Source organism: Rhinopithecus bieti, unplaced genomic scaffold (assembly GCF_001698545.2).
Source record: "Rhinopithecus bieti isolate Rb0 unplaced genomic scaffold, ASM169854v2 scaffold_61117, whole genome shotgun sequence".
Lineage (NCBI taxonomy): Eukaryota > Metazoa > Chordata > Mammalia > Primates > Cercopithecidae > Rhinopithecus > Rhinopithecus bieti.
The window spans coordinates 2,516,203-2,542,319 of NW_016824934.1; the positions used below are offsets into that span (position 1 = coordinate 2,516,203).

Below are 26,117 nucleotides of genomic sequence, written 5' to 3' on the forward strand. Positions count from 1 at the left end.
GAGGAGGGAAGGGGAGGGGAGGGGTGGGGCGGGGCGAGGACTGGATTGAAACTAAAATCCCAGGTCGTCTTATCATGGGAGGTAGACAGAGTTGAAGAGAGAAAGATTGGGAAGGATACTGTTTCTAGTCGTCTCTAAGAGGACAGAGACACCTATTAACTCCAGAGGTCAGCAACAAATTTAAGGATGATCATCAGAAGAATAGAAGATGTGCAACTTTGAAATACAACAAATGTGAATGTATTAATATCAGATTGAGTAAAACCATGAAATCTAGCTATATGTTTCTAAGAGCCACATCAAAAATGTCATAGAAAGTATAAAAATTAGAAAAAAAAAAAAACCAGGCATATTTTGAAAAGGCAAATATAGTAACACTGCTAGCAAATAAATTTCAAAGCAAAAAACATTAAATGTGGTAGCAATATTCCATTCTGAATAAACCTATGAACTATTCAGGAGATGTAACAGTCACAAATCTGCAAGCACCTAATTATCAGCTGGAAAAACACAAGGCTTTAAAACAAGCTCAATATTCATCAATAAGACACTGGTTAGACTAAATTATAGCCCATCCATACAATTAAATATTATGCAGACAATATAAAGAATAAAAAGTTAGAAATCTATATGTAATAATTTGGAAAGAGATCCAGAAGACTGAAACAAATAAAGCAAGTTTCAAATAGTTGCAGAGCCTGATCCCTTGTGTATACATTTTTAAAATAATAAACATATACAAACAAGGTGACATAACTGTAAATTTACTTTCTGGAAGCAACATATAAGAAACTTTTTCAAGTGAGACTTGAGAGGCATCTTTTACTTTTTGTTCTTTTTTTATACTGTGAGTTCTTTTGGTGCTTTTTGGGTTTGTCTGTTTTTGAGATAGATAGGATCTTGCTCTGTCGCCCAGGCTGGAGTGCAGTGGCATGATCTCGGCTCACTGCAACCTCCACCTCCTGGGTTCAAGCAGTTCTCCTGTCTCAGCCTCCTGGGTAGCTGGGATTACAGGTGAGCACCACTACACGCAGCTAAGTTTTGTATTTTTAGTAGAGACAGGGTTTCGCCACGTTGGCCAGGCTGGTCACAAACTCCTGACCTCAGGTGATCAACCGCTCCTGGCCTATGCTGTGTTTTCTAACCAAGTGTTCAAAGAACATATAAACTAACAAAAACAGAATCATTTTATCTTCAATTTTTTCCAGTGCTGGCTTCTAGGTTTCATGATCTATTTAGAAAGAATTTCCATCACTCTAATGCTCTGCAAGATTTCCCCATGTTTTCTTCTGGTGCTTTTACAGTTTTACTTTTTTTTACATTTAAGTCTATGATAAATCTGTAATGTATTTGGGCATAGGAGTGAGAAGTGGGACTATAGCTTCCTTCACACATACTGAATTACTGGCACTTGTCATAATATCACTTGTTAGATAATTAATCAATTTTACCCTACCATTTGAAATGTCACCTTTACTATAAACTAAATTCTAACTATGTTTTGGTGGATTTCAGACCTTATTCTGTGCTATTCCTACATCAAAAGCAAACTGTTTAATTACCACAGCTTTATAATATATTCTAGTGAGGCTTAATCAGTCTTTTCCAGAATAAAGGTTATCTTCCATATGACCTCTATTATAATTTTGTCAAAAGAAAAAAGTACATATGAATTAACCAGGTAGTCCCAAAGTAGTAGACACGTAAATGTTCTTTCATAATTATACCATGCTAAGAAGTTTATGTAACAAGCTTTCATGCTTTCAGGATTAGAAAGTAAAGAAGTTTAGCTCTTGATACACACAACTGATAATCAATGCTTTGGTCCATTTTCAGTGAGGAGGGAGTGGGGAAACATATCTATGCTTAGGGAACAGCTATGTCAATATAAAGTGGTCACTTTGAAGTCACCATTGTCACCTCATCTTGTACCACTCCTTCCCATTTGCTATGTTCTGTGTGGGCCTTTCCCTCATTTCCTGAATACATCAAAGTTGGTCCTGCCTTAGGACTATGCACACTTAGTGTTCACTTTGCCTGGAATGCTTTCTTTCTGATACCTGGGTGGCATTTCATTCAAAACTCTGCTCAAATAAGTTTTCAAAAAATAACGAATCTAAAGTAGTTGTATTACTCCCCTAAGACAGTGTCACATATCCCTGCTTCAATTTTTATAGCACTTCTTGCCTTCTGAAACTACTAATTTTACTGGTTTGCTTATTGTCTGTATTACACGTTAAAATATAACTCCATGAGAATGCAGAATTTGCTGACTTGCTCATTGCTGTATTCCCAATGCCTACCAAAGGACACTCAACACGTATTGAATGAAGGCATGAACAATGGACACTTAGAATTTACACTAATCAGTAGTAGGATAGGTAACAATAACAAGAGAGGAGGTTGACAACAGAATTAAAGTGTATACTTATAATCACCTGCAAAACGTTCGGATATAATCCTGGTTGATTCTGATGAAGCCAGCACACTGTTGGAAGGATTTTGGACCCAGTCCTCTCACTTTCTTCAGCTGTTCTCGGTTGATAAAGGGTCCATTTTTCTCGCGCCATTCAATAATATTTTTGGCTCTGTTGGCATTGAGTCCTGCAATATGCCTAAGGGAAAAAAAAAAAGGCAAACTGAAAAGAAGATATCATCTGAAAAGACAATGATATAAAACATTTGGATCATAAAAACAACTGCAATGACATATCCTCATATGTCTAAGCTAAGTTAATCCAAAGGGGAGTCCAAAAAAAAAAAAAAAAAAAAAAAAAAAAAAAAAAAAAAAAAAAAAAACAGAGGGGAAAAAAAGAGTTGTGCAAGAGGAAAGAAAAAAAAAGACAAAACCAATAGCTGTCATAAAGATGCTGGTAAGCTGGCTAACACTGATGCAAGAAAAAAAAGTTCCTCACAGTTTTTCTATATATTCATATTCCTTATGTTTCTGGATAAAGTAATAATTTTGCCTATTTTTTTCAGCATACATACAAAGTGAGTTAGAAGCAGTTATAATAGCTACAACTGTGTTGTACTACCTTTTTTGTGTATTAGCCTGTTCTCAGTAATATAGAGCTGAACTATAGAAAGGTCCTTATCTGTAATTGTCATGGTTAGTATAAATTATATATAAAGACTATATTAGGTAGTTTCCTTGGTGTTAAAAGATTATTTCAGAGAATTTCAACTCTATTATGAAATTCCATATATGAAATTATGAAATGTTTGTAGCTGTGTTAGAAAATCAACAACTTAAAATGTAAGGGATAGTTTCTGCTATACCTGTTTCAGCGAAAAAGGTCCAGATCAGAGAATTTCATGCTGCATTAGCAGATTTGTGTAATAAATGCAAAACTGTGAACAAAAAAGCAGCTCTTCTAAAACCACGGGGGGAAAAAAGATGATATAACATGTGATTATAGTATGATAAAAATTTTGACAGGTTTCTTTTGACAGGGTAAAAATACGATAACCATACTTTGAACCCTCAGAATTTATCTTTTGGTTACTGCCAGGTTTGACAGATGCATGCAAGAGACTTAATTAGTGAAAATCTCTACTATCATGTGGTGGGAAGTAACTCTTTTCCATGTTAACCTTATTTAAATTCTATTAGCAACACTAATGCACTCAATGGTTACCATATGCTCTATGCTCTTCACTTTAGACCTGCAAAATTAAAAATGATAACGTGAATTGTTATAATTCTTTTCTTACATAATATCTTCCCCTCTGATTACTTAAAGCAATGTATAAACCCATAGATGTTCTATACTTGACAACTTTATACACCACGTGTTCCCTTCCTCTAGCCGAGTTTGGACTGGATAGCCAGTTAAACTCAATTCTGTGATCTTCAGCCACAGATTTGTCTCACCTTAACAAAACTTCTGAACAGATGTTAATGTCCACTCCCACAAAGCTGACACACTCTTCTACAACACTGTCCAGTGTTGCCTTGAGTAAAGTCTGGGATACGTCATGCTGAAAAGACAAAGATCAAATATCAAAAGTGAAGGAGATGTAGTTCTTGGACTATTCCATTACTCTGCCTATATTACTGATAGTTAGCTAACACACACCATGGTAAATGTCTTCATTCCTCTTAAACACACTGTTTGCAGATGTAATTAAGCTGAAGTCAAGCCATCTATGGTTTCTTACTCTTTAAGCTATGCATATATACCTAATTTGAATATAATAGTACCAGTATTTTTCCCTTGCCTAAAATTCTGCCCAGAGCGGTGGTTCTCAAACTTTAGCTTGCATTAAAATCACCTGTATGGCTTGGTAACACCCCCACATCCAGATTTCTGATTCAGTAGGTCTAGGGTGGGGTCTAAGAATTTGCATTCTAACAAGTTCCCGGATAATACTGTGGCTGCTACATCAAAATAAGACATAGTCTCTATGATTCATGCATGGCCTTATAGTGTTATGGAGAAGAAAACATAAGTTATAATAGGAAGCAGTACAATAATAGTAAGACAGTAAATCAAACTTTTGTTTCATCAAATTCAAGATAGTACTGTTTATATGAAGCACCATTATTTTATACACCACTAAGGAAGAAAATAGTCAAATTATGACACATGCTTTCTTATTGCTTATTTATTTATTTTTTAAATACTGAAAGAGCTCTTTAGACTTATTTAGAAACTGTAAGAACCATATATTATGTACAAATAAGAAAAACATAAGCAATCTAAACTGGCTAAACTATTCCTAAAATTCTTCACATTCAGTGTTCAATTCTTCTGATCACTTTTATACTCAAAATCATAGGTGTCAAGGTTTTCCATGCAATATTGTTTTTATGCTATCAAAATCCTTGATAATGTAGCATTTCTTAAAACAGCGATCCTCTGTTGTCTCTGGGACTTTCTTTCAAGCTTCAGATGCTCATTCTTACAAGCTTTGATGATAGTAGCAGTATCTTAATCTTAACAGAGGGTATTAACAGAAGAGATTTTGGACAGTAACAAAACTCCTATTCTTTTCTCTAAGATCCTTAAATGGTTTATTATTCAATGGTTTGTTAATTAAAACAACGAAAGGTGTGCAGTTCAGTCATGTCTCTAGGATTAGCAACCAAGTTCATGTGGAAACTACACCATGATTTACCACAGGGACAACAGCAACTATAGGACACTATTAAATGTAAGCTGCATTAAAATGTCAGAAAATGCGCATCTTACAATTGGTGAAATGCAGTATTTTAAAGTATTTGTTGACTAACTGAAGCTAGGTTACAACAATTAATACACTTGATGTTACTCATAATTCTAAAGTTAATGATCTGTGGGACAGCAGACTTCTTTTTACCAACGTCAAGGAAAACAAGGAATATAATCTAGTAGAGTCCCCAAGTATTGTGATTACATTATTACCATTTAATAACAGCAGAAGCTTTTGTTCTGGAAGACTGAAGGGTACAGGAGTACTTCCGTATTTCAGAGATAACTTACTGGTAACTAGCCAGGCCGCAGCTAAAAATTTTGGATGTCATTTAAAAAATCTAATAAGCAAGTATCACCATGAAAAAGATCATGAAGTAAAACCTAAGATCTTACCGAGAACTTGGTTACTCGGTTACTCTTGAGTTACAGCTTTTAAGAAGCTAGTCTTTTGTCTAAGCAGATGAAAAGCAGCAAAATGAAAAGGGAACTTTTTAAAATGAGAGGGTAGGAGATAGGATGACAATATAAAGGCAAGCACAAGGATAGCAACAGGAAAAAATATCTGAGGAACACAAAACTACAAACAAACCTGAAAAAGGAAGAGTAATTGCTGAGAGCCATTGTAACAAGGGAAACAAGTTGATACAGTACTTCCAAGCACACCAGATGCTTAGGACAGTTAAATGAGTAAGCTACGGTCTCTGCAGCAGATTATTTTGGTTGCCTATCCTAACCTCTAGTTGTCAAACCCCTTCTCTTCCTTTCAAACAGAAGCCTAACCGTGTGTCTAGCATTTATCCCATTTCTGTAAGGCCATATGCTTTGGAAAAGCTGGTCCCACCTCCGATAGACAATGGTGACTGGTTAAAATCCATGTTTTTCAAACTGAGGGTTATGATCAATTAGTGGATCATAAAATTAAATCAGTGACTTGCCACCGGCATAAAAAAATGAATAGAATAAGCCACATAGAGCATATTGCATACACCCTTAACATCGAATGAATAGGATGAACAATGCAGCCAATTGAGACTACCATGTGTGAGGAATACAACATAAATTGCTCAGGAATAGGTATTTGGTTCACTGATACCTCATTTGATCTTCTGACACAGATTTAATGAAGAGGTTAAAGAGTAACTCTGCAGAGTTATAAGCAAAGTATGGGAGAAGTTTATCTATTGGCAAAGTGCTGATTCCTTCACCAAGTTTAGTTACAAACTTTCAGTGCATTTTTCAGAAAGAATGTTATCCAGTATGAAATTTTTCAATTCTCAGCAACTGTAATATTTTAACTGATTTAGTACAAGTGGTCCTTAAAATGAATCACTACATTTAGAAGAAAAAAAGATAGTGAAGTAAAACCTACAGAGGCAAGCTCAACTACCAGATTTGGAAGTGTTGATAGTGACAAAATTGAGAGAAAATGTTGACTTCAATCAGTAACCTCTGACTTGACTTGAGCCACGTTTTATATAGAAAATAATAGCCATAAGACTTTAAAATAAGCTTGATTTAAAACATGGTTTTATAAATGTGCAAAACAATAAAAATGACTGACCCCAGATGTATTGTTGGTAATGATATTCTTGTAGATGACAGTGTTAAAATAAAACTTAAAACTTAAAAAACAAAATCACGTGGAACACCCCACCACAGGGCTAAAATGAAAACAATGGAAAATACCAAATATTGATGTGAATGTGGAGCAAATGGAATGCTCAAACGATAAGTGCATTTTAGGTTATATATGCAAGGCAACGCAGTTTAATGGAGGATTTATTTTATACGGTTTAAATGTAACTTCACATAAAATTAAATCAGATATGTTTACACAATGCAAAAATGCATACTTGTTCCATATACTTTAAACCAGATACATGGTAAGAGAAAAAATGGACAAATTACCAAGAACACCAAAATTGCCAAAACTGACTCAAGAAGAAATATAAAATCTGAACAAACCTATTAAGTACAGTCAATAAATAATCAAAAATCTCCCAACAAAAAAAAGTTCAGAACCATATAGTTTCATTGGTGAATTCTACCAAACATTTCAAGAACACCAACCCTTCTCAAACTCTTTCAAAAAACAGAAGAGGAGCCAATAGTTCTTACCTATTCCATGAGGCCAGCATCACCCTGATACCAAAGCCAAAGATACCTCAAGAAGAAAGAAACCTACAAACTAATATTTCCTATGAATATCAGTTCAAAAATCTTCAACAAAATACTAATAAACTAAATCCAACAGCTTATTAAAAGGATTGACATACATGACATACATATAATGTATTCAGTATGTATGAACTTAAGAGCCAGACTCACATTGTTTTGATTTTAAAACAATCTCTCTTGACATTTTTAAATTTTAACTGTGAAATAATTTCAAATTTAGAAAAGGCATGCAAGAATAGTACAAAAACTTCATTACCCTTCCGTCACATAAATACTTCAGTGTACAGTTCCAAATAACAAAAACATTGACTTACATACAATACAATTATTAAAATTAGAAAACATACGGATGTAATAATATTACCTAACATTCAACTCATGCTCAAATCATCAATTTGCTCAATTTTTCTTTACAGCATTTTCTTCCCAATCCATAATTCAACCCAGGATGACACACTGCATTTAGTTGCCTCATACTTTGTGCTAGGCAGCTTCCAAGATGGTTCCCAATGATCCTCAAATCCTGGTATTGATACACTTGTGGAATTCCCTCCCACTAAGTATAGACTAAGTATAGAATTCACTGATGAATCTCATCTGAATAAATTATTAAGATTATTTTACTACTCACAATGCCCTGTTTGTGTAAAAAGGTATTTTGAATCTTGACTCAAAATTTGAAAAACACAGCTCAACCATGTACTGTATGTGCTCATAGCATTATCCTCATGTATTCCAGACTGAAAAAAATTCATGAACAGCCCATATCTATATATTAACTTACATCTGTTCTAAATTTTTGTATTTAGGTATTAAAAACCTATTTAAATATAAGTAAAATAGCATTTAACTTACAATGAGTAGTAAAGGTAAGCATTATTTTGAGAAACTTATTTTGAATTACATTTAATTGTATAAGAGAGACATACATATGCCCAAACAGAAGTGATGTGTGATAAGTGCCCTTGTCATGACGAAGTAAAATGTATTTCCTAGTGTGTCAAAATCAAAAGGTAGGAAAAACAATGGTCTAAGCTAATCATGGTGGTCCCATTCTATTTATTCAATAATGGCAAATGAAATGTGAGGGTAAATCTGCCAGGTACTTCAGAAAAAGACTTCACTGCCCTAAAATAGAGTGAAAAAGAATTAGCCTTTTCTTCTTTTGATTCAAGTATGACTCCCAGTAATCACTGTATCATGTGATAGGACAAGCTTGAAGAAAAGCTAACTTAGCGAGAATGGCAGGTAACATACATTGAAAGACTGGTTCTTCATTGATATTCTTGAGGTTCTGAATTAACTAGTTCTGTACTCAGCCCCCCTGGGCATCTTGTAATAAAATTTTTTTATCATTTAATCAAGAATCAGAAATTTCCTTATTGTTCAGGCCACTTTGAGTAAGGATCTCTGATGTTTTTCTAATTGAAGCAGTCACTTTATTTAGGAGCTCAAAGTTAAGCGGCAAGACTGTGACAATGAAAACAATGACCATACTGTCAAAACCCCTTGAGTTTTTACTGTCAGGCATTGTTGTAAGGCTTGATAATAGCATGTAACTGAATCCTCACAATTCTAAAAAATGTACATATGACTTTATGCAGCATCTTCATATATAAGATATTTTTCTAAGGAAATAGCAAGACACTTGCACAAAGGGGTGTGTATGCGCGTACAATCTAAATATCCACAGAGATGACTCGTACAAATAAAGTGTGCAACAGCCCCACAATGAACTATTCTGATGCCATTAAAAAACACACAGTAGGGGGTGGCTGGCAAGATGGCCAAATAGGAACAACTCCAGTCTGCAGCTCCCAGCGAGATCAATGCAGAAGGCAGGTGATTCTGCATTTCCAACTGAGGTACCTGGCTCATCTCACTGGGACTGGTTAGGTAGTGGGTACAGCCCATGGAGGGCAAGCAGAAGCAGGGTGGAAAGCGCAAGGAGTCAGGGAATTCACCTGGAAAGTGCAAGGAGTCAGGGAACTCCCTCCCCCCCAGCCAAGGGAAGCTGTGAGGAACTGTGCTGTGAGGGACTGTGCCATGAGGAACGGTACACTCTGGCCCAGATACTAAGCTTTTCCCATGGTCTTTGCAACCTGCAGACCAGATTACCTTGGGTGCCTACACTACCAGGGCCCTGCGTTTCAAGCACAAAACTGGGCAGCCATTTGGGCAACACTGAGCTAGTGGCAGTTTTTTTTTCATACCTCAGTGGTGTCTGGAATGCTAGCGAGCAGAAACAATCACTCCCCTGGAAAGGGGGCTGAAGTCAGGGAGTCAAGTGGTCTAGCTCAGTGGATCCCACCCCCATGGAGCTCAGCAAGCTAAGACCCACTGGATTGAAATTCTCGCTGCCAGCACAGCAGTCTGAAGTCAACCTGGGAGGCTAGAGCTTGGTGGGGGGAGGGGCACCCATCATTAAGGAGGCTTGAGTGGGCGGTTTTCCCTTCACAGTGTAAACAAAGCTGCAAGGAAGTCTGAACTAGGTGGAGCCCACAGCAACTCTGCAAAGCCACTGTAACCATACTGCCTCTCTAGATTTCTCCCCTCTGGGCAGGGCATCTCTGAAAGAAAGGCAGCAGGCCCAGTCAGGGGCTTATAGATAAAACTCCCATCTCCCTGGGACAGAGCACCTGGGGGGAAGGCGCACCTGTGGGTGCAGCTTCAGCAGACTTAAATGTTCCTGCCTGCTGGCTCTGAAGAAAACAGCAGATCTCCCAGCACAGCTCTAGAGCTCTGCTAAGGGACAGACTGCCTCCTCAAGTGGGTTCCTGATCCCCATGCCTCCTGACTGGGAGACACCCTCAGCAGGAGTCAACAGACACCTCATACAGGAGAACTCCAGCCCCTCTGAGACGAAGCTTCCAGAGGAAGGAACAGGCAACAATCTCTGCTGTTCTGCAGCCTCCACTGGTGATACTCAGGCAAACAGGGTCTGGAGTGGACCTCCAGCAAACTCTAGAAGACCTGCAGCAGAGGGGCCTGTTAGAAGGAAAACTAACAAACAGAAAGGAATAGCATCAACATCAACAAAAAGGACGTCCACACAAAAACCCCATCCAAAGGTCACCAACATCAAAGACCAAAGGTAGATAAATCCACAAAGATGAGGGAAAAAAAGGCTGAAAATTCCAAAAACCAGAATGCCCCTTCTCCTCTAAAAGATCACAACCCCTCGCCAGCAAGGGAACAAAACTGGATGGAGAATTAATTTGACGAATTGACAGAAGTAGGCTTCAGAAGGTGAGTAACAACAAACTACTCTGAGCTAAAGGAGCATGTTCTAACCCAATACAAGGGAGCAAAGAACCCTAAAAAAGGTTAGAGGAATTGCTAACTAAAGGAAAAATAAGCAGAGGTTGCAATCCTAGTCGCTAACCAGTTTAGAGAAGAACATAAATGACCTGATGAAGTTGAAAAACATAGCACGAGAACTTCATGAAGTGTACACAGTATCAATAGCTGAATCGATCAAGTGGAAGAAAGGATATTAACCTTAAATGTAAATGTGCTAAATGCCCAAATTAAAAGACACAGACTGGCAAATTGGATAAAGAGTCAAGACCCATCGGTGGGTGTGCTGTATTCAGGAGACCCATATCATGTGCAAAGACACACAAAGGCTCAAAATAAAGGGATGGAGGAATATTTATCAAGGAAATGGAAAGGAAAAATAAGCAGGGGATGCAATCCTAGTCTCTAATAAAACAGATTTTAAACCAACAAAGATCAAAAAAGACAAAGAAGGGAATTACATAATGGTAAAGGGATCAACGCAACAAGAGCTAACTATCCTAAATACATATGTGCCCAATACTGGAGCACCCAGATTCACAAAGCAAGTTCCTAGAGACCTACAAAGAAATTTAGACTCCCACACAATAATAGTGGAAGACTTTAAAACCCCACTGTCAATATCAGACAGATTAATGAGCCAGAAAATTAAAAAGGATATTCAGGACTTGAACTCAGCTCTGGACCAAGCAGACCTAATAGACATCTACAGAACTCTCCACCCCAAATCAACAGAATATACATTCTTTTCAGCACCACATTGCACTTATTCTAAAATTGACCACATAATTGGAAGTACAACACTCCTCAGCAAATACTAAAGAACAGAAATAATAACAAACAGTCTCTCAGACTACAGTGCAATCAAATATAGAACTCAGGATTAAGAAACTCACTCAAAACCACACAACCACATGGAAACCAAACAACCTGCTCCTGAATGACTACTGGATAAATAACGAAATTAAGGCAGAAATAAATAAGTTCTTTGAAACTAATGAGAACAAAGACACAACATACCAGAATCTCTGGGACACAGCTAAAGCAGTGTTTAAAGGGAAATTTATAGCACTAAAGGCCCACAGAAGAAAGCATGAAAGATCTAAAATTGACACCCAAACATCACAATTAAAAGAACTAGAGAAGCAACAGCAAACAAATTCAAAAGCTAGCAGAAGACAAGAAATAACTTAAGATCAGACCAGAACTGAAGGAGATACAGACATTAAAAAAACTCTATTTAAAAAAAAAAAAAAAAAATCCAGGAGCTGGTTTTTTGAAGATTAACAAAACAGACCACTAGCCAGACTAATAAAGAAGAACAAAGAATCAAATAGACATAATAAAAAAATGATAAAGGGCATATCACCACTGATCCCACAGAAACACAAACTACCATCAGCGAATACTATAAACACCTTTACGCAAATAAACTAGAAAATCCAGAAGAAATGGATAAATTCCTGGACACATACGCCCACCCAAGACTGTACCAGGAAAAAGTCGAATCCCTAAATAGACCAATAACAAGTTCTGAAATTGAGGCAGTAATTAATAGCCTACCAAACAAAAAAAGCCCAGGACCAGATGGATTCACAGCCGAATTCTACTAGAGGTACAAGGAGGAGCTGGTACCATTCCTTCTGAAACCATTCCAAACAACAGAAAAAGAGTGACTCCTCCCTAACTCATTTAATGAGGCCAGCATCATCCTGATACCAAAACCTGGCAGAAACACAACAAAAAAAGAAAATTTCAGGCCAATATCCCTGATGAACATCGATGTGAAAATCCTGAATAAAATACTGGCAAACCGATTCCAGCAGCACATCAAAAAGCTTATCCACTAAGATCAAGTTGGCTTCATCTCTGGGATGTAAGGCTGGTTCAACAAACACAAATCAATAAAGGTAATCCATCACATAAACAGAACCAATAACAAAAACTACATGGTTATCTCAACAGATGCAGAAAAGGCCTTTGATAAAATTCAACACCCCTTCATGCTAAAAACTCTCAATAAACTAGGTATTGATGGGACGTATCTCAAAATAATAAGAGCTATTTATGACAAACACACAGCCAATATCATACTGAATGGGCAAAAGCCGAAAACACTCCCTTTGAAAGCCAGCACAAGACAAGTATGCCCTCTCTCACTACTCCTATTCAACATAGTATTGGAAGTTTTGGCAGGGCAATCAGGCAAGAGAAAGAAATAAAGGGTATTCAAATAGGAAGAGAGGAAGTCAAATTGTCTGTCTGCAGATGACATGATTGTATATTTAGAATGTCCCATCATCTCAGCCCAAAATCTCCTTGAGCTGATAAGCAACTTCAGCAAGGTCTCATGATACAAAATCAATGTGCAAAAATCACAAGCATCCCTATACACCAATAATAGACAAACAGAGAGCCAAATCAAATGAACTCCCACTCACAATTGCTACAAAGAGATTAAAATACCTAGGAATACAATTTACAAGGGATGTGAAGGACCTCTTCAAGGAGAACTACAAACCACTGCTCAAGGAAGTAAGAGAGGGCACAAACAAATGGAAAAAACATTCCATGCTCATGGACAGGAGGAATCAATATTGTGAAAATGGCCATACTGTCCAAAGTAATTTATAGATTCTATGCTATCCCCATCAAGCTACCACTGACTTTCTTCAAAAAATTAGGAAAAAACTACTTTAAATTTCATATGGAACCAAAAAGGAACCCGTATAGCAAAGACAATCCTAAGCAAAAAGAACAAAGCTGGAGGCATCATGCTACCTGACTTCAAACTATACTACAAGACTACAGTAACCAAAACAGCATGGTACTGGTAGCAAAACAAATATATAGACCAATGGAACAGAAAAGAGGCCTCAGCTATAACGTCACACATCTACAACCATCTGATCTTTGACAAACTGGACAAAAACAAGCAATGGGGAAAGGATTCCCTATTTAATAAATGGTGTTGGGAAAACTGGCTAGCCATATGCAGAAAACTGAAACGGGACCCCTTCCTTACATCTTATACACAAATTAACTCAAGATGAATTAAAGACTTAAATGTAAGAACTAAAACCATTAGAACCCTAGAAGAAAACCTAGGCAATACCATTCAGGACATAGGCATGAGCAAAGACTTCATGACTAAAACACCAAAAGCAATGACAACAAAAGCAAAAATTGGCAAATGGGATCTAACTAAACTAAAGAGCTCCTGCAGAGGAAAAGAAGCTATCATCAGAGTGAACAGGCAACCTACAGAATGGGAGAAAATTTCTGCAATCTATCCATCTGACAAAGGGCTAATATCCAGAATCTACAGGGAACTTAAACAAATTTATAAGAAAAAAACCACCCCATCAAAAAGTAGGTGAAGGATATGAACAGACACTTCTCAAAAGAAGACATTTATGTGGCCAACATACATATGAAAAAAAGCTCATCATCACTGGTCATTAGAGAAACACATATCAAAACCACAATGAGATACAATCTCACGCCAGTTAGAATGGCGATCATTAAGTTAGGAAACAACAGATGCTGGAGAGGATGTGGAGAAATTGGAACACTTTAACACTGTTGGTGGGAGTGTAAATCAGTTCAACCACTGTGGAAGACTGTGGTGATTCCTCAAGGATCTAGAACCAGAAATACCATTTGACCCAGCAATCCCATTACTGGGTATATACTCAAAGACCACTATAAAGACACATGCACATGTATGTTTATTGCAGCACTATTCACAATAGCAAAGACTTGGAACCAACCCAAATGCCCATCAATGATAGACTGGATAAAGAAAATGTGGCACATATACACCATGGAATACTATGCTGCCATAAAAAAGAACGAATTCATGTCCTTTGCAGGGACATGAAGCTGGAAGCCATCATTCTCAGCAAACTAACACAGGAACAGAAAACCAAACACTGCATGTTCTCACTCATAAATGGGAGTTGAACAATGAGAACACATGGACACAGGGAGGGGAATGTCACACACTGGGGCCTGTCAGGGGGTGGAAGGTTAGGGGAGGGATAGCATTAGGAGAAATACCTAATGTAGATGATGGGCTGATGGGTGCAGCAAACCACTATGGCACATGTATACCTATGTATCAAACCTGCATGTTCTGTACATGTATTCCAGAACTTAAAGTATAACAGAAAACAAAAACAAAACAGTAGACCAGTTACTGCATCAAAACATCCCACAAGAAAAAAGGTCCAAGTTAACACATCGAACTTAGAAGTTTTAAAAACTCTTGTAGCAGCTATGTATGTAATAGAAACTTCTGGAAACACTGCCATCAGGTCAGCTGTAAATATAAATTTTGCCTATATTCTTCCCCAATTTTTTGCTTAGGAAAGTACTAAAGAGTTAACCATATTTTCTTTTTTTTTTTTTTTGAGATGAAGTCTTACCCTGTCGCCCAAGCTGGAGTGCAGAGGCGCGATCTTGGCTCACCACAACCTCCGCCTCCCGGGTTCAAGCGATTCTCCTGCCTCAGACTCCTGAGTAGCTGGGATTACATGCATATGCCACCATGCCCAGCTAATGTTGTCTTTTTAGTAGAGACGGGGTTTCTCCATGTTGGTCAGGCTGGTCTTGAACTCCCGACCTCAGGTGATCCGCCCACCTCAGCCTCCCAAAGTGCTGGGATTACCGTGCCCGGTGTGAGCCACCATGCCCGGCCAACACTATTTTCTAAAACTAAAATCGTATCTATTTGGTGGAAGGAATACTGAACAAAATTCCGTATTGTTTCCATAATAATGTCTTTGACATTAAAGCAGAGGCAGTCATTTGACATTCTAAAAACATTTCTAAGCAACTATTTTGTATCAGACACTGTGCAAGTTGGGCTATGTGTTCAAAGTATAGAAAAAATCATATGTATTCCATGGTCTTCAAAAAGCTCCATTTAGATCTGCTGAAAGCTGAGTTGTAACACATCACTCTACTGGCAGTAACTGGTACAAGAAGCAAGAGGGTCCCAGGACTAACAGTGCCAATAATCCCTAAGGACTTCGTGCCAGGAAAAATGGACTGTTCCATTTTTAAATAGAAGTTACCCAACTCTGAATTTTGGGCAAGTTATTTGAATTGTATAAACAGTCTCTCTTTCGAATTCAAGGAAATCCTGGGACATTATATTTTATTAAAATTTATGAGATTTTACAAAGGAATATAAGTGATCACTTATGCTAGTCAGCTTTTGTTCTAAGGTCAGAATTCCCAAAAAATAAAACTTTATTATTCTACCACAAACTTCTGAAAAATCTGCTCAAACTGCTGTGTTTTATTTTGCCCTGAAGGACTAAAACTATCTAACAACTATTATTTTTTTAAAGTCCTTCCAGATGAAACACTGTGGACTACAGTTTCTAGAGCAACAAAATTTCATTTTACATTCCCCATACTAAACTTAAAGTTTTTCCCAAAGTGGTTTTCTAGTGCAATATTCTTGAGTCTTTATTTTACTCAGCAATCATCATCTACTCATGTCTCTCCCTGCCCCTTAGTACTGCCAAATTACAAAATGCAGCTAGAAAACCAAAGATGCAAAAAAACTTTACAGGTGCAGGGTCACTAGGGTAAATGAAAATATACTGGATTCTTAAAAAATACAAAGAGAGTGGATGCTGAGTGCGCCCATCACAAAAATAACTGTGAGGTAATGCATTTGTTAATTAGCAAGAGTTAACTATTTCACAATGTATATGCACCTCAAAACGTCATGCTGTATGTGACAAATATATACAATGTTATTTTGTCAAATTAAAAAAAATAAATTTAAGCTTAAACCATGAAAAAAAAGCTTTACAGGCACAGTCTATTCAATTTCAAATAAAGCAAGTTTACCTTTTCATTTTGAATCTCTTTTTCTTTGATTGACATGTGACAGTTTTTAAAAGAGTCATCCAGACAAGTGTGTGCTGAATGACCCATGATAGACAGAACTGACAGGAGGCTGGGAAACATTTGAGAAAACAGTGTGTGCTTAAGAAAGCTCCTCCTCCAATTAATCAAATCCAGTAAACAGGAAGTCTTTATATAGCGCCTTTAAAGACAACGTTCAGCACCAAAGAAATGCTTTAGTTAACTATGTAAAAACCTATGTGTTCTAGCTCTACTGATCACAGACAAGCACATAGAACAAATAATATTGGAAGAAGACCTTGAAAAGGTATCTTCATAAGCACATTCTTTTAAAATACATACTTCAAACACCAGAAGATTTTTATTTTGTAAATGCATAAACATGTAAAATAAATAACTCATTGTGCCTATAAGGCTCTGGTATTAAGATGGCATCTGGTATAAGGCTCTGGTATTAAGGGCATCAGCACTGAAAGGATGTTTTCCAGATCCTGAAACATAGATCGAAGCATGGCCAGTGGTCATAAGAGGGAAAAAAATAAACAGGAAGACATTCTCTTTGCAAATCCTCCTCCTCTGATAAAACATATGGAAGGTATGCTGAAGACTCCTTTACCGCTAACTCAGTATCAGGTTTGCATGAACCTATTATCAATTACTCATGCCAACTTGACAGAAGGATCCTTGGGACAATGATTGTCTTACTTGTTCTGCACAAGACAAATGGAAACTAATTTTTAAAATCCAATATTCCAGGGCTTGAATAGCCTTACTCAAGGCATCGACCTTCTCACGTATCAAATGAGTGCCTGTGTTGTTCAGTGAGGTCTCCCCACTCTGGATGGCTTCAATTCTTATGTTCCCAGGACAGTGTGTAACCCCTGGAATCTCCATTCAGCTCACAAATCTTTAGCAGCTTTTCTATCCCAACCCTCACTGCATCTTGGCTTACATATATGCACCTTAATATTTGGCAACCAATTTTTTTTTTTTTTTCAGAGAAATAAAGTCAGTTTATTCTGTCAAGGATCTCCTACCTCTAAAACAGATAATAATTTCATAAATTTTAAAGGGTCAATGTTCTCAGATTTCCTATACAATCAATTATGTGTTAGAATCAATTTAATCACCTCCTTTGCAGGGCTCTCAATTAGAATGTCAAGGGTCTCCAGTTGACTTAAACTTTTGGCCCAGAGTTGTTTGTGTCAGCAAGATCTGAAATCTGATATGTTCCAGAATCAAGCCTTTCTTGCCTATTTGCATTTTTTTTTTTTAATTATACTTTAAGTTCTTGGGCACATGTGCACAACATGCAGGTTTGTTACATATGTATACATGGGCCAAGTTGGTTTGCTGCACCCATTCACTCGTCATTTACATTAGGTATTTCTCCTAATGCTATCCCTCCCCACTCCCCTCACCCCACGACAGGCCCTGGTATGTGATGTTCCCCACCCTGTGTCCAAGCCTTCTCACTGTTCAATTCCCACCTATGAATGAGAACATGCAGTGTTTGATTTTCTGTCCTTGCAACAGTTTGCTCAGAATGATGGTTTCCAGCTTCATCCATGTCCCTACAAAGGACATGAACCCATCCCTTTTTTATGGCTGCATAGTATTCCATATATGTGCCACATTTTCTTTATCCAGTCTATCACTGATGGACATTTGGGTTAGTTCCAAGTCTTTGCTTTATTGAATAGTGAATATTTGGCAACCAATTTCAGACAGTTGTAGGACTATGATCCCAACTGAGAGGGAAACTACATAGAATGAGCCTCACAACTGCCCTAGCTTTCTGTCTGAGAACACTTTCTAGACTGTGGCACCAGGAGGTAACCCAAGCAGGACATAGTAATCTTACTGAGCTGGAGAAACAGACTGGAGGTCAGGATTCCTGAAGATTTTAAGAGTATGATATAGAGAGAATGAAGCTCCGAAGAGCAGTACTCCAGTTACTCATATAAGTGACATCTTAAGTATTTAGCTAAATACTAAGCTGCACATACCCAGAACACCAAGACAAGGTAACACAAGGCCAGGGGAAAAAACAAAACAAAACACAGCTGCTTGTGAGATGGCAGCTACCCCGAGATTCCAGAGATTACACAGAGCTGGGAGACATAGGATGTCCTACCAATCACAGTGAAGAGATTTCACTGAACACCCCAGATATTCTGCTGATACCCAGAAACGGGTAGAAGTGGGCTATTCTGGTCCTAGAGAAAGGATTACTCTACACCCACCCTAACAAAATTTTAAAAAATAATCCTTACCTAGATGGGTTCACTGATGAATTCTATCAAACATTTAAGGAAGAAATTATTCCAATTCTCTATAATCTCTTCCAGAAAACAGAAGCAGAGGGAGTACTTCCTAAATCATTCTATGAAACCAGCATAATCTTCATACCAAAACCAGATGAAGATATTACAAGAAAATGACAGACCAATATTTCTCATGAACACAGATGCAAAAATTCTCAAAAAAAACTAGGAAATTAAGTCTAACAACCTGTAAGAAGAATTATACACCATAGCCAAATATAATGTTTCTCAGGTATGCAAGTCTGGTTCAACATTCAAAAAATCAATTAATGCAATCTATCACATCAACAAGCTAAAGAAGAAAAAAAAATCACATAGTCCTAGCTGCAGAAAAAGCACTTGACAAAATCTAACACCCATTCATGATAACAATTCTCAATAAACTAAGAATAGATGGGAAACATCCTCAAGGTGATTAAGAACATCTACAAAAACCCTAGAGCTAACAAAAAATTTAATGGTAAGAAGCCAGAATACTTTCCACTAAGATCAGAAACAAGACAAGGATGTCCCTTCTTACCACCACTCAATATCATATTGGAAGTACCACCTAATGCAGTAAGAAAAGAAAAGTTATATAGGATTGTGAGGTGTATTAGTCCATTTTCACGCTACTATGAAGAACTTCCTGTGACTGGGTAATTTACAAAGGAAAGAGGTTTAATTGACTCACAGTTCCACGTGGCTGGGGAGGCCTCAGGAAACTTACAATCATGGTAGAAAGGGAAGCAGGCATGACTTACATGGCAGCAGGTGAGAGAGAGTGTGTGTGTGAGTGCAGTAAAAACTACCATTTATAAAACCATCAGATATTGTTAGAATTCACTCACTATCATGAGAACAGCATAGGGAAACCACCCCCATGTTCCAATCACCTCCCACCAGGTCTTTCCCTCAACACCTGATTACAATTCATGATGAGATTTGGGTGGGGACACAAGCCCTAACCTTAACATGAGGAAAGAAAGAAAATTGTCTTTGTTCACAGATAATATGATCATCTATGTAGAAAATTCAAAAGAATTGATTAAAAAACTCCTAGAACTAAAACACGATTACAGCAAGGTTGTAAGATACAAGGTTAATATACAAAAGTAAACTGTTTTCCTAGATGCCAGCAATAAATAAGTGGTATTTAAAATTAAAAACACAGTACATTTGCATTAGCACTCTCCAAAAGCTTAAAATATAGATCTAATGAAATATGTGTAAGAGCTATATGAAAAAAGCTACAATACTCTATTGATAGAAATCAAAGAACTAAGGGGAGAGATATTTCATGTATGTGGATAGGATGACTCAATATTGTCAAGATGTCAGTTCTTCCCATCTATAGATTCAACACAATCCCAATCAAAATTTTAAAGTTTATATAGAGAGCTAATAGACCCTAAACAGCCAACACAGTATTAAAGGAGAATGAAGTTGAAGAACTGACACTATCTAACTTTTAAGACATAATACACAAAGCACAGTAATGAAGACAGTGCAGTATTGGTAAAGAAAAAAACAAACAAAAAAAGACAAATAGATCAATGGAATGGAAAGCCCCAAAAGACTCATATACATATAGTCAACTGATCTTTGACAAAAGAGTAAAGGCAATACAATGGAGAAAAGACATCTTTGCGACAGATGGTGCTGGAACAACTGGACATCAACATGCAAAATAATGAATCTAGACACAGATCTTATACCCGTCACAAAAGTAAATCAAAATGAATCATAAGCCAGACATGGTGGTGCATGTCAATAGTCCCAGCTACTCAGGAGGTTGAGATGGGAAGATCACCAGAGCCCAGGAGGGGAGGTTGCAGTGAGCCAAGATCGTGCCACTGCACTACAATCCGGGCGATAGAGTAAGACCCTGTCTCAAAAAACAAAAAAACAAAACAAAGTCACATCAAAATGAATCATAGATCTAAATGTAAAACATTAAACCAGAAAACTAGGCAATAACATAGGAGAAAATCTAACCAAACTTGGATATGGCAATGACTTTTTTAGATACAACAATAAAGGCACAATTCATAATAGAAATAATTGATATGGACTTTGTTAAAATTATAGTGTCTTTATGACACTATAAATAGTGAATATAGGTTATTATCTGTTTGTCCAAACCCATAATGGATAACATTACACCATAATGTAAACTATGAACTTTGGCTGATAATGCTATGCATTCATCAACTGTAACAAATGTGCCATTCCGGTGCAGCATGTTGAGAGTGGAGGGGGCTGTGCATATGTGGCGGGAAGATTTATATGGTAACTCTCTGTAGTTTTTGCTCTGTTGTGAACCTAAAACTGCTTTAAAAATAAATCTTGAAAAAAATTCCTGTATGATTCATTCTGATCTGATAGTCTGATCTGAGAGTTAATTATCTGATTACCAGAAGAAAATTCAATACTCTTTAAAGGATGACAGCAAAATTTGTATTCTCAACAACACATAGCATCCACAATATCTACCATGTAATAAAACTAGCTAGACAATACAAAAATGCAGGCACATGTGACCAATAACAGAATAATGGGAGTCAACACCACTTATCCAGTAGAAGCCAAACTAGGATGACTCAGATGTTGGAAATAGCAGACAAGAACCTTAAAGTAGCTTCAGGACTTAAAGGAAAATATGGTACCAAATCAATGAATAGATGGTAAATAGCAGTAAAGGAATTAAAGCTTTAATAAACAAAGAATCCAGAAATACAGCATCTGAAATAAAAGTATTAAACAGGCTTAACAGCAGACTGGAGTAGAAAAATAAATAAATCCGTGAACACAAAGAGAGATATGCAGAAATTATCCTATTTGAAGACTAGAAATAAAAAAAAGAAGGAGAGGTGAGGATGAGGGGTATAAAAGAACCTTAGTGAACTGTGGGACAAGATCACAATGCACAAATATATGTAACTGGAGTCCTGAGAGGGAAAGAGAGAATAGGGCAGATAAATAATTGAAGTAGTAACAAAACTTTCCCCATTTTTTTCAAAAACATAACGTATAGATCCAAGAAGCTCAGTGAACCCTAAGATGGATAAAAACAAAGAAAACTATACCCAGAAACTTTATAGTCAATGGTTAACTTTTTATCAGAAACAACAGAGGCCAGGAGACAACGAAATGGTATTTTTAAAGTGCTGAACACACACACACACACACACAAACACATTTGTCAACCTCAAATTCTGTATCTTTAAAGATAATGGAAAAGGGATTTTTAGATAAACGAGATCTCATTGCCAGCAGACCTATACTACAAAAAAAGTTTAAAGGGAATTTTGCAGACTAAAGGAAACTGACACTAGCTGGAAAATACATGGGTAAATACAAAATTGTGTGTGTTTATTCTAATTTTACTTAAAAGACATATAACCAGAAAGCAAAAAGTAAAACATGGTATTACAGGATATATATAGCACAAAGAAGGAGGTGAGGTGGTAAAATATTAACCACTGTTGACTGTGAGAAGATATGAATGTGTATTATAATCCCTAGAGTAACCACTTTAAAAAAATGCAAAGAAGTATAGGTGAAAAGTCAATGAATTAAAATGGAAAACTAAAAATGATTTGATTTTCAGCCAAAATAAGGCAGAAAAGGAACAAGGATCAAAAAGCAGATGGGACAAACAGAAAGCAAACAGCAAAACTGCAGACCTTAATTCAATTATATTAATACTTATATTAAATGTTAGTTAAAAATTTTGCCAATTACAAGGCAAAAATTATCAATAAAGACTGTATCACTTAAAATCTTTGCATTTTTTTCTGTAGGTAGATCATACCACCCACACCCCCCACCAAAAAAAAAGAACCCTAAGTAAAAATACAAGCTAAGTTTCTAAGTTTCTAACCTGGTAGGCCACATAATCAGTTTAGAAGACAACAGTGGTGCCCTTAACATCTGTCTCTAGGGTTTCATAGCTCTAGAGAAGGTGGTCGGGGTGCAAAATACAGAACACTTCTGGTTTTTGTCCACTGGAATCTGACAGCAGATGTCCTCTCCAGATGTCTCACCTCCTGACTCTAAAAGGTAATTCTTTTCTACATAAAGTATTTTGTAAAGCCACAATCATTCTCAGTATAGCTTCTCTGGATCACATGGGTACTCAGTTAATGACACAAGCTTGCTAGTTAGCTGCTTGCTTGGTTCTCATTCCATAAATAGATGTTAAGACACTGTTCCTGCCTTTAAAAGTTTCTGGTGATGATTAAAATTTAAACAAAATGTATAACTTCTTTATGAATCACGAAACTAAAAAAATGAGTCTTTTTATATGTTATCTAAGAGTCCTGCGTTTTAATTTTAATGTAGACAGACTTTCATTCTTTCCTCCAATAGGTGCTCTTATGTCCCCTAGTGGATATAGGTCGATATGGTGGAGGAATGATAGGGCAATACCGGCTAAGTAAAGGTTCATAAATCCTAAATGTCTGCCTTGCCCACATATTTTTCCAAACCAGTACCTTGTACTATTCTAATTTACCATAAACAAAGAAAACATGAGCATATCTGAACTGGACCACACCTACCCATGTGTGGTCAGTGGGCTAAAACACAGTTCTGGCTCATGACATATGCACGAACAAATGCACACCAATTAGCTACACATTTTGACCTGACATAATACGAAAGAGTTGACATTTCCACTGTAAATCTCTATTTTTAGAGATTTATAGCTTAGTCATAAAAGTGGACTTTAGAAAAATCAAGAGTGCAAACATTTAGCCATAAGAAAGAATTTTCCCTTCTAATAAATTAAAACAGTGTGTAGAAAATCTGATCTGAAACTATGGTTGTGTGTGAGAGAGACAGAAAGAGAGAGACAGAAATAGAGGGAAGGAGGGAGGGAAGGCAGGGAGACATCCTCCTGGTGCTCAGAAATTTTAACAGCCGTGTTTAAATTATTTGTCTGTTTGAGGAGGCACAGGTTGGAGAAAAAAAGAGTATTAATGCATAATAATAAAAAAGGCTTTTTTCTCCAAACGTAGAAAAAAAGTCTCCTTACTAATGTTTCCAGTAGTAAGTTATAAAGATACATTTTCTCTTCCCAAATACACATAAATGTATGTGGCCACACATGTAGTCAGATATTAATTGGCTTCCAGCCCATTATTATTATAGACAGTAAACTTTTCCCAATTAGACTTGAGGCTGACACTGCCAGGACAGGATCCACATTAATGAAGAGTCAGAGAATTAATATGGAAAGGAAAGGTTTCCTTTTGCTTGCATGTCCCATCTCTACATAACCACGGCGACAGAGCCCAGGCACTCCACGTGATCTGCAACGATCCTCCACACCTAGCCTCCGGCACTGGTGGCAGTGAAGACCAGGCTGCAAAACTCTGCCTCCCATACTATTCCTATCCCCATTTCCTATTTTATCCATACTATTTATTATCACCTGATGCACACAGGTGTGTATGTGTGTAAGTAAATAAATACGATTTGTTTGTTGTTGTATCCTGGTACATAGTAGGTACTCACTCTTACTGCTGCTTTAATTTGTATTTCCTTAAGTACTGGTTTAGGTGAAGATCTCTTTGTGCATTTGCTGGCCATTTAGACTTTTCTTTGTATTCCCACTTCTTAACACCATGCTTCTTAGTACATACGAGCTACTCAATAAATTGGGTAAAGAAAGGAAAAACCAGGGACAAATTTCTAACAGTTCAGCTTTTGGATTCTTCTTGCTGAAGCTGGGAATTTGGTTTAAGAAAAAGAATTGCCCTAAAATAGAAGGAGATACTGGTGACATGGCATTGCTTGAGGGCATTACAGCAGCACAATCTAAATTCCTATTATAGAAAAGCTTTCTTAGCAGGCATCAATCAACAGCAAACTCCGAAATTTTAAAGTGAAATTTAAGATGTCCTAACACAACATGTTAAGACTGACCATAGCCACAGGCCCTCCCACTGCAAGCTGCCAAATTCTCATGCAAATAGTTTCTGGGTAGGTTTTTAGGTCAATAAAGAGTTCCTGTTAACTTACACCCTAGTCAGACTAATCTCTGATGCTTTAATTAGAAATGCTGAAGTCTTTCTTTTCCTGGGAACTCAAAACTTAAGCTTCTGTCGCTTCAAACATGAACTAAAGTATGGCATCTTGTCATACAATAAAAAGATACCAAAGAAGCTGGGAGATTTGGAACCGGTATGCAAAGACACACTAGGAAGTCCTGACATGCCAGCGCCCAGGTCAAGCCTATGAAACTCATTTATGGGATGCCATTTACCACAGACAGATTCTCTACCTTATAACTGACATGGTCAGAAACCAATTAAGCACCTCTAACAGAAAGGTCCAACAGCATACATTGGTACAGACACATACCTTAATGCAACTAATAGATTTGGGGAAAAAATTATACGAAAATGTTGCCTTTAGACATAATATTTTCTTTAATGTTCAATGTAGTAGGACTCATTTTCCTACAATATCTCAGGTTCTGGGATAATTAGGTGAAACCACAGCCATTTGACCCATAGACTAACTGGGCCATGGACAAGGACTAGGTCACAGAGTTAAAGAAAATACAAATTGAAGAATTCTAGAATTTAGAAAAGAGATATGGATACTACTAACTCCTCTTTACCAGGGAGAGAATCCTATGTATAGGAACCAAATGTTGGTCCTTAGAGAAAGAAACAGCTTATTACCATTTTAGTTTGAAAGTTTTCTGACACTGAGAAGAAATGGAGATAAGGCAGTTTAGCTACCTTTACATGCCACCCTTTTATACCATTTTAACAAAATTTCTTTTCTTCTCTTCAGGCAGTAGTGTCTAGTCCCTAAAAGTAAGTTTGTAATAAATATCTACTGTTTTGAATGGCCAGAGGTAGGAACAAGCTACAGTGTTGAAACTGAAAGGAGGGCAATGTGGCTGAGACATAACCAAAAATAGGAGAAAGTACTAAGAAATAAGGCTGGAGAGTAGACAAGCTCTTATAAGTCTCCATGACAAGGAGTTTGAATTCTATTCCAATGACAACGGGAACAGAGATGGGATCTGATATATTTTTTTAAAATTATGCTGTAGAAAATGGATTTTAAAAAGACAAAAGTGAAAACAGGAAGTCCTGGTAAGAGACTTTCCAAGTATATCAAGAGGGAGATGATAGCTGCCTAGAGTCAGGTGGCTGGAGGAAAAAGAGGGAAAGAAGCAGATGGCGTTAATAGTAGAGAATGAGAAGCAAAAGGAAGAATGAAGAATTTTAATAACAAG

The 26,117-nt window shown here is 37.0% G+C and overlaps 1 protein-coding gene across 2 annotated transcripts in view; it reads right to left on the reverse strand.

Moving 5' to 3' along the window:
- The window catches only part of SRBD1 (S1 RNA binding domain 1), a 230,276-nt gene that overhangs the window by 28,914 nt on the left and 175,245 nt on the right, over window positions 1-26,117 (reverse strand). For both annotated transcript variants that reach the window (XM_017862740.1, XM_017862741.1), the window contains exons 17-18: window positions 3,878-3,984; window positions 2,439-2,615 (exon numbers count right to left, since the gene is read on the reverse strand). In XM_017862740.1, coding sequence (XP_017718229.1) covers window positions 2,439-2,615; window positions 3,878-3,984 — 284 coding nt within the window. The remainder of the gene's footprint in view (window positions 1-2,438; window positions 2,616-3,877; window positions 3,985-26,117) is intronic.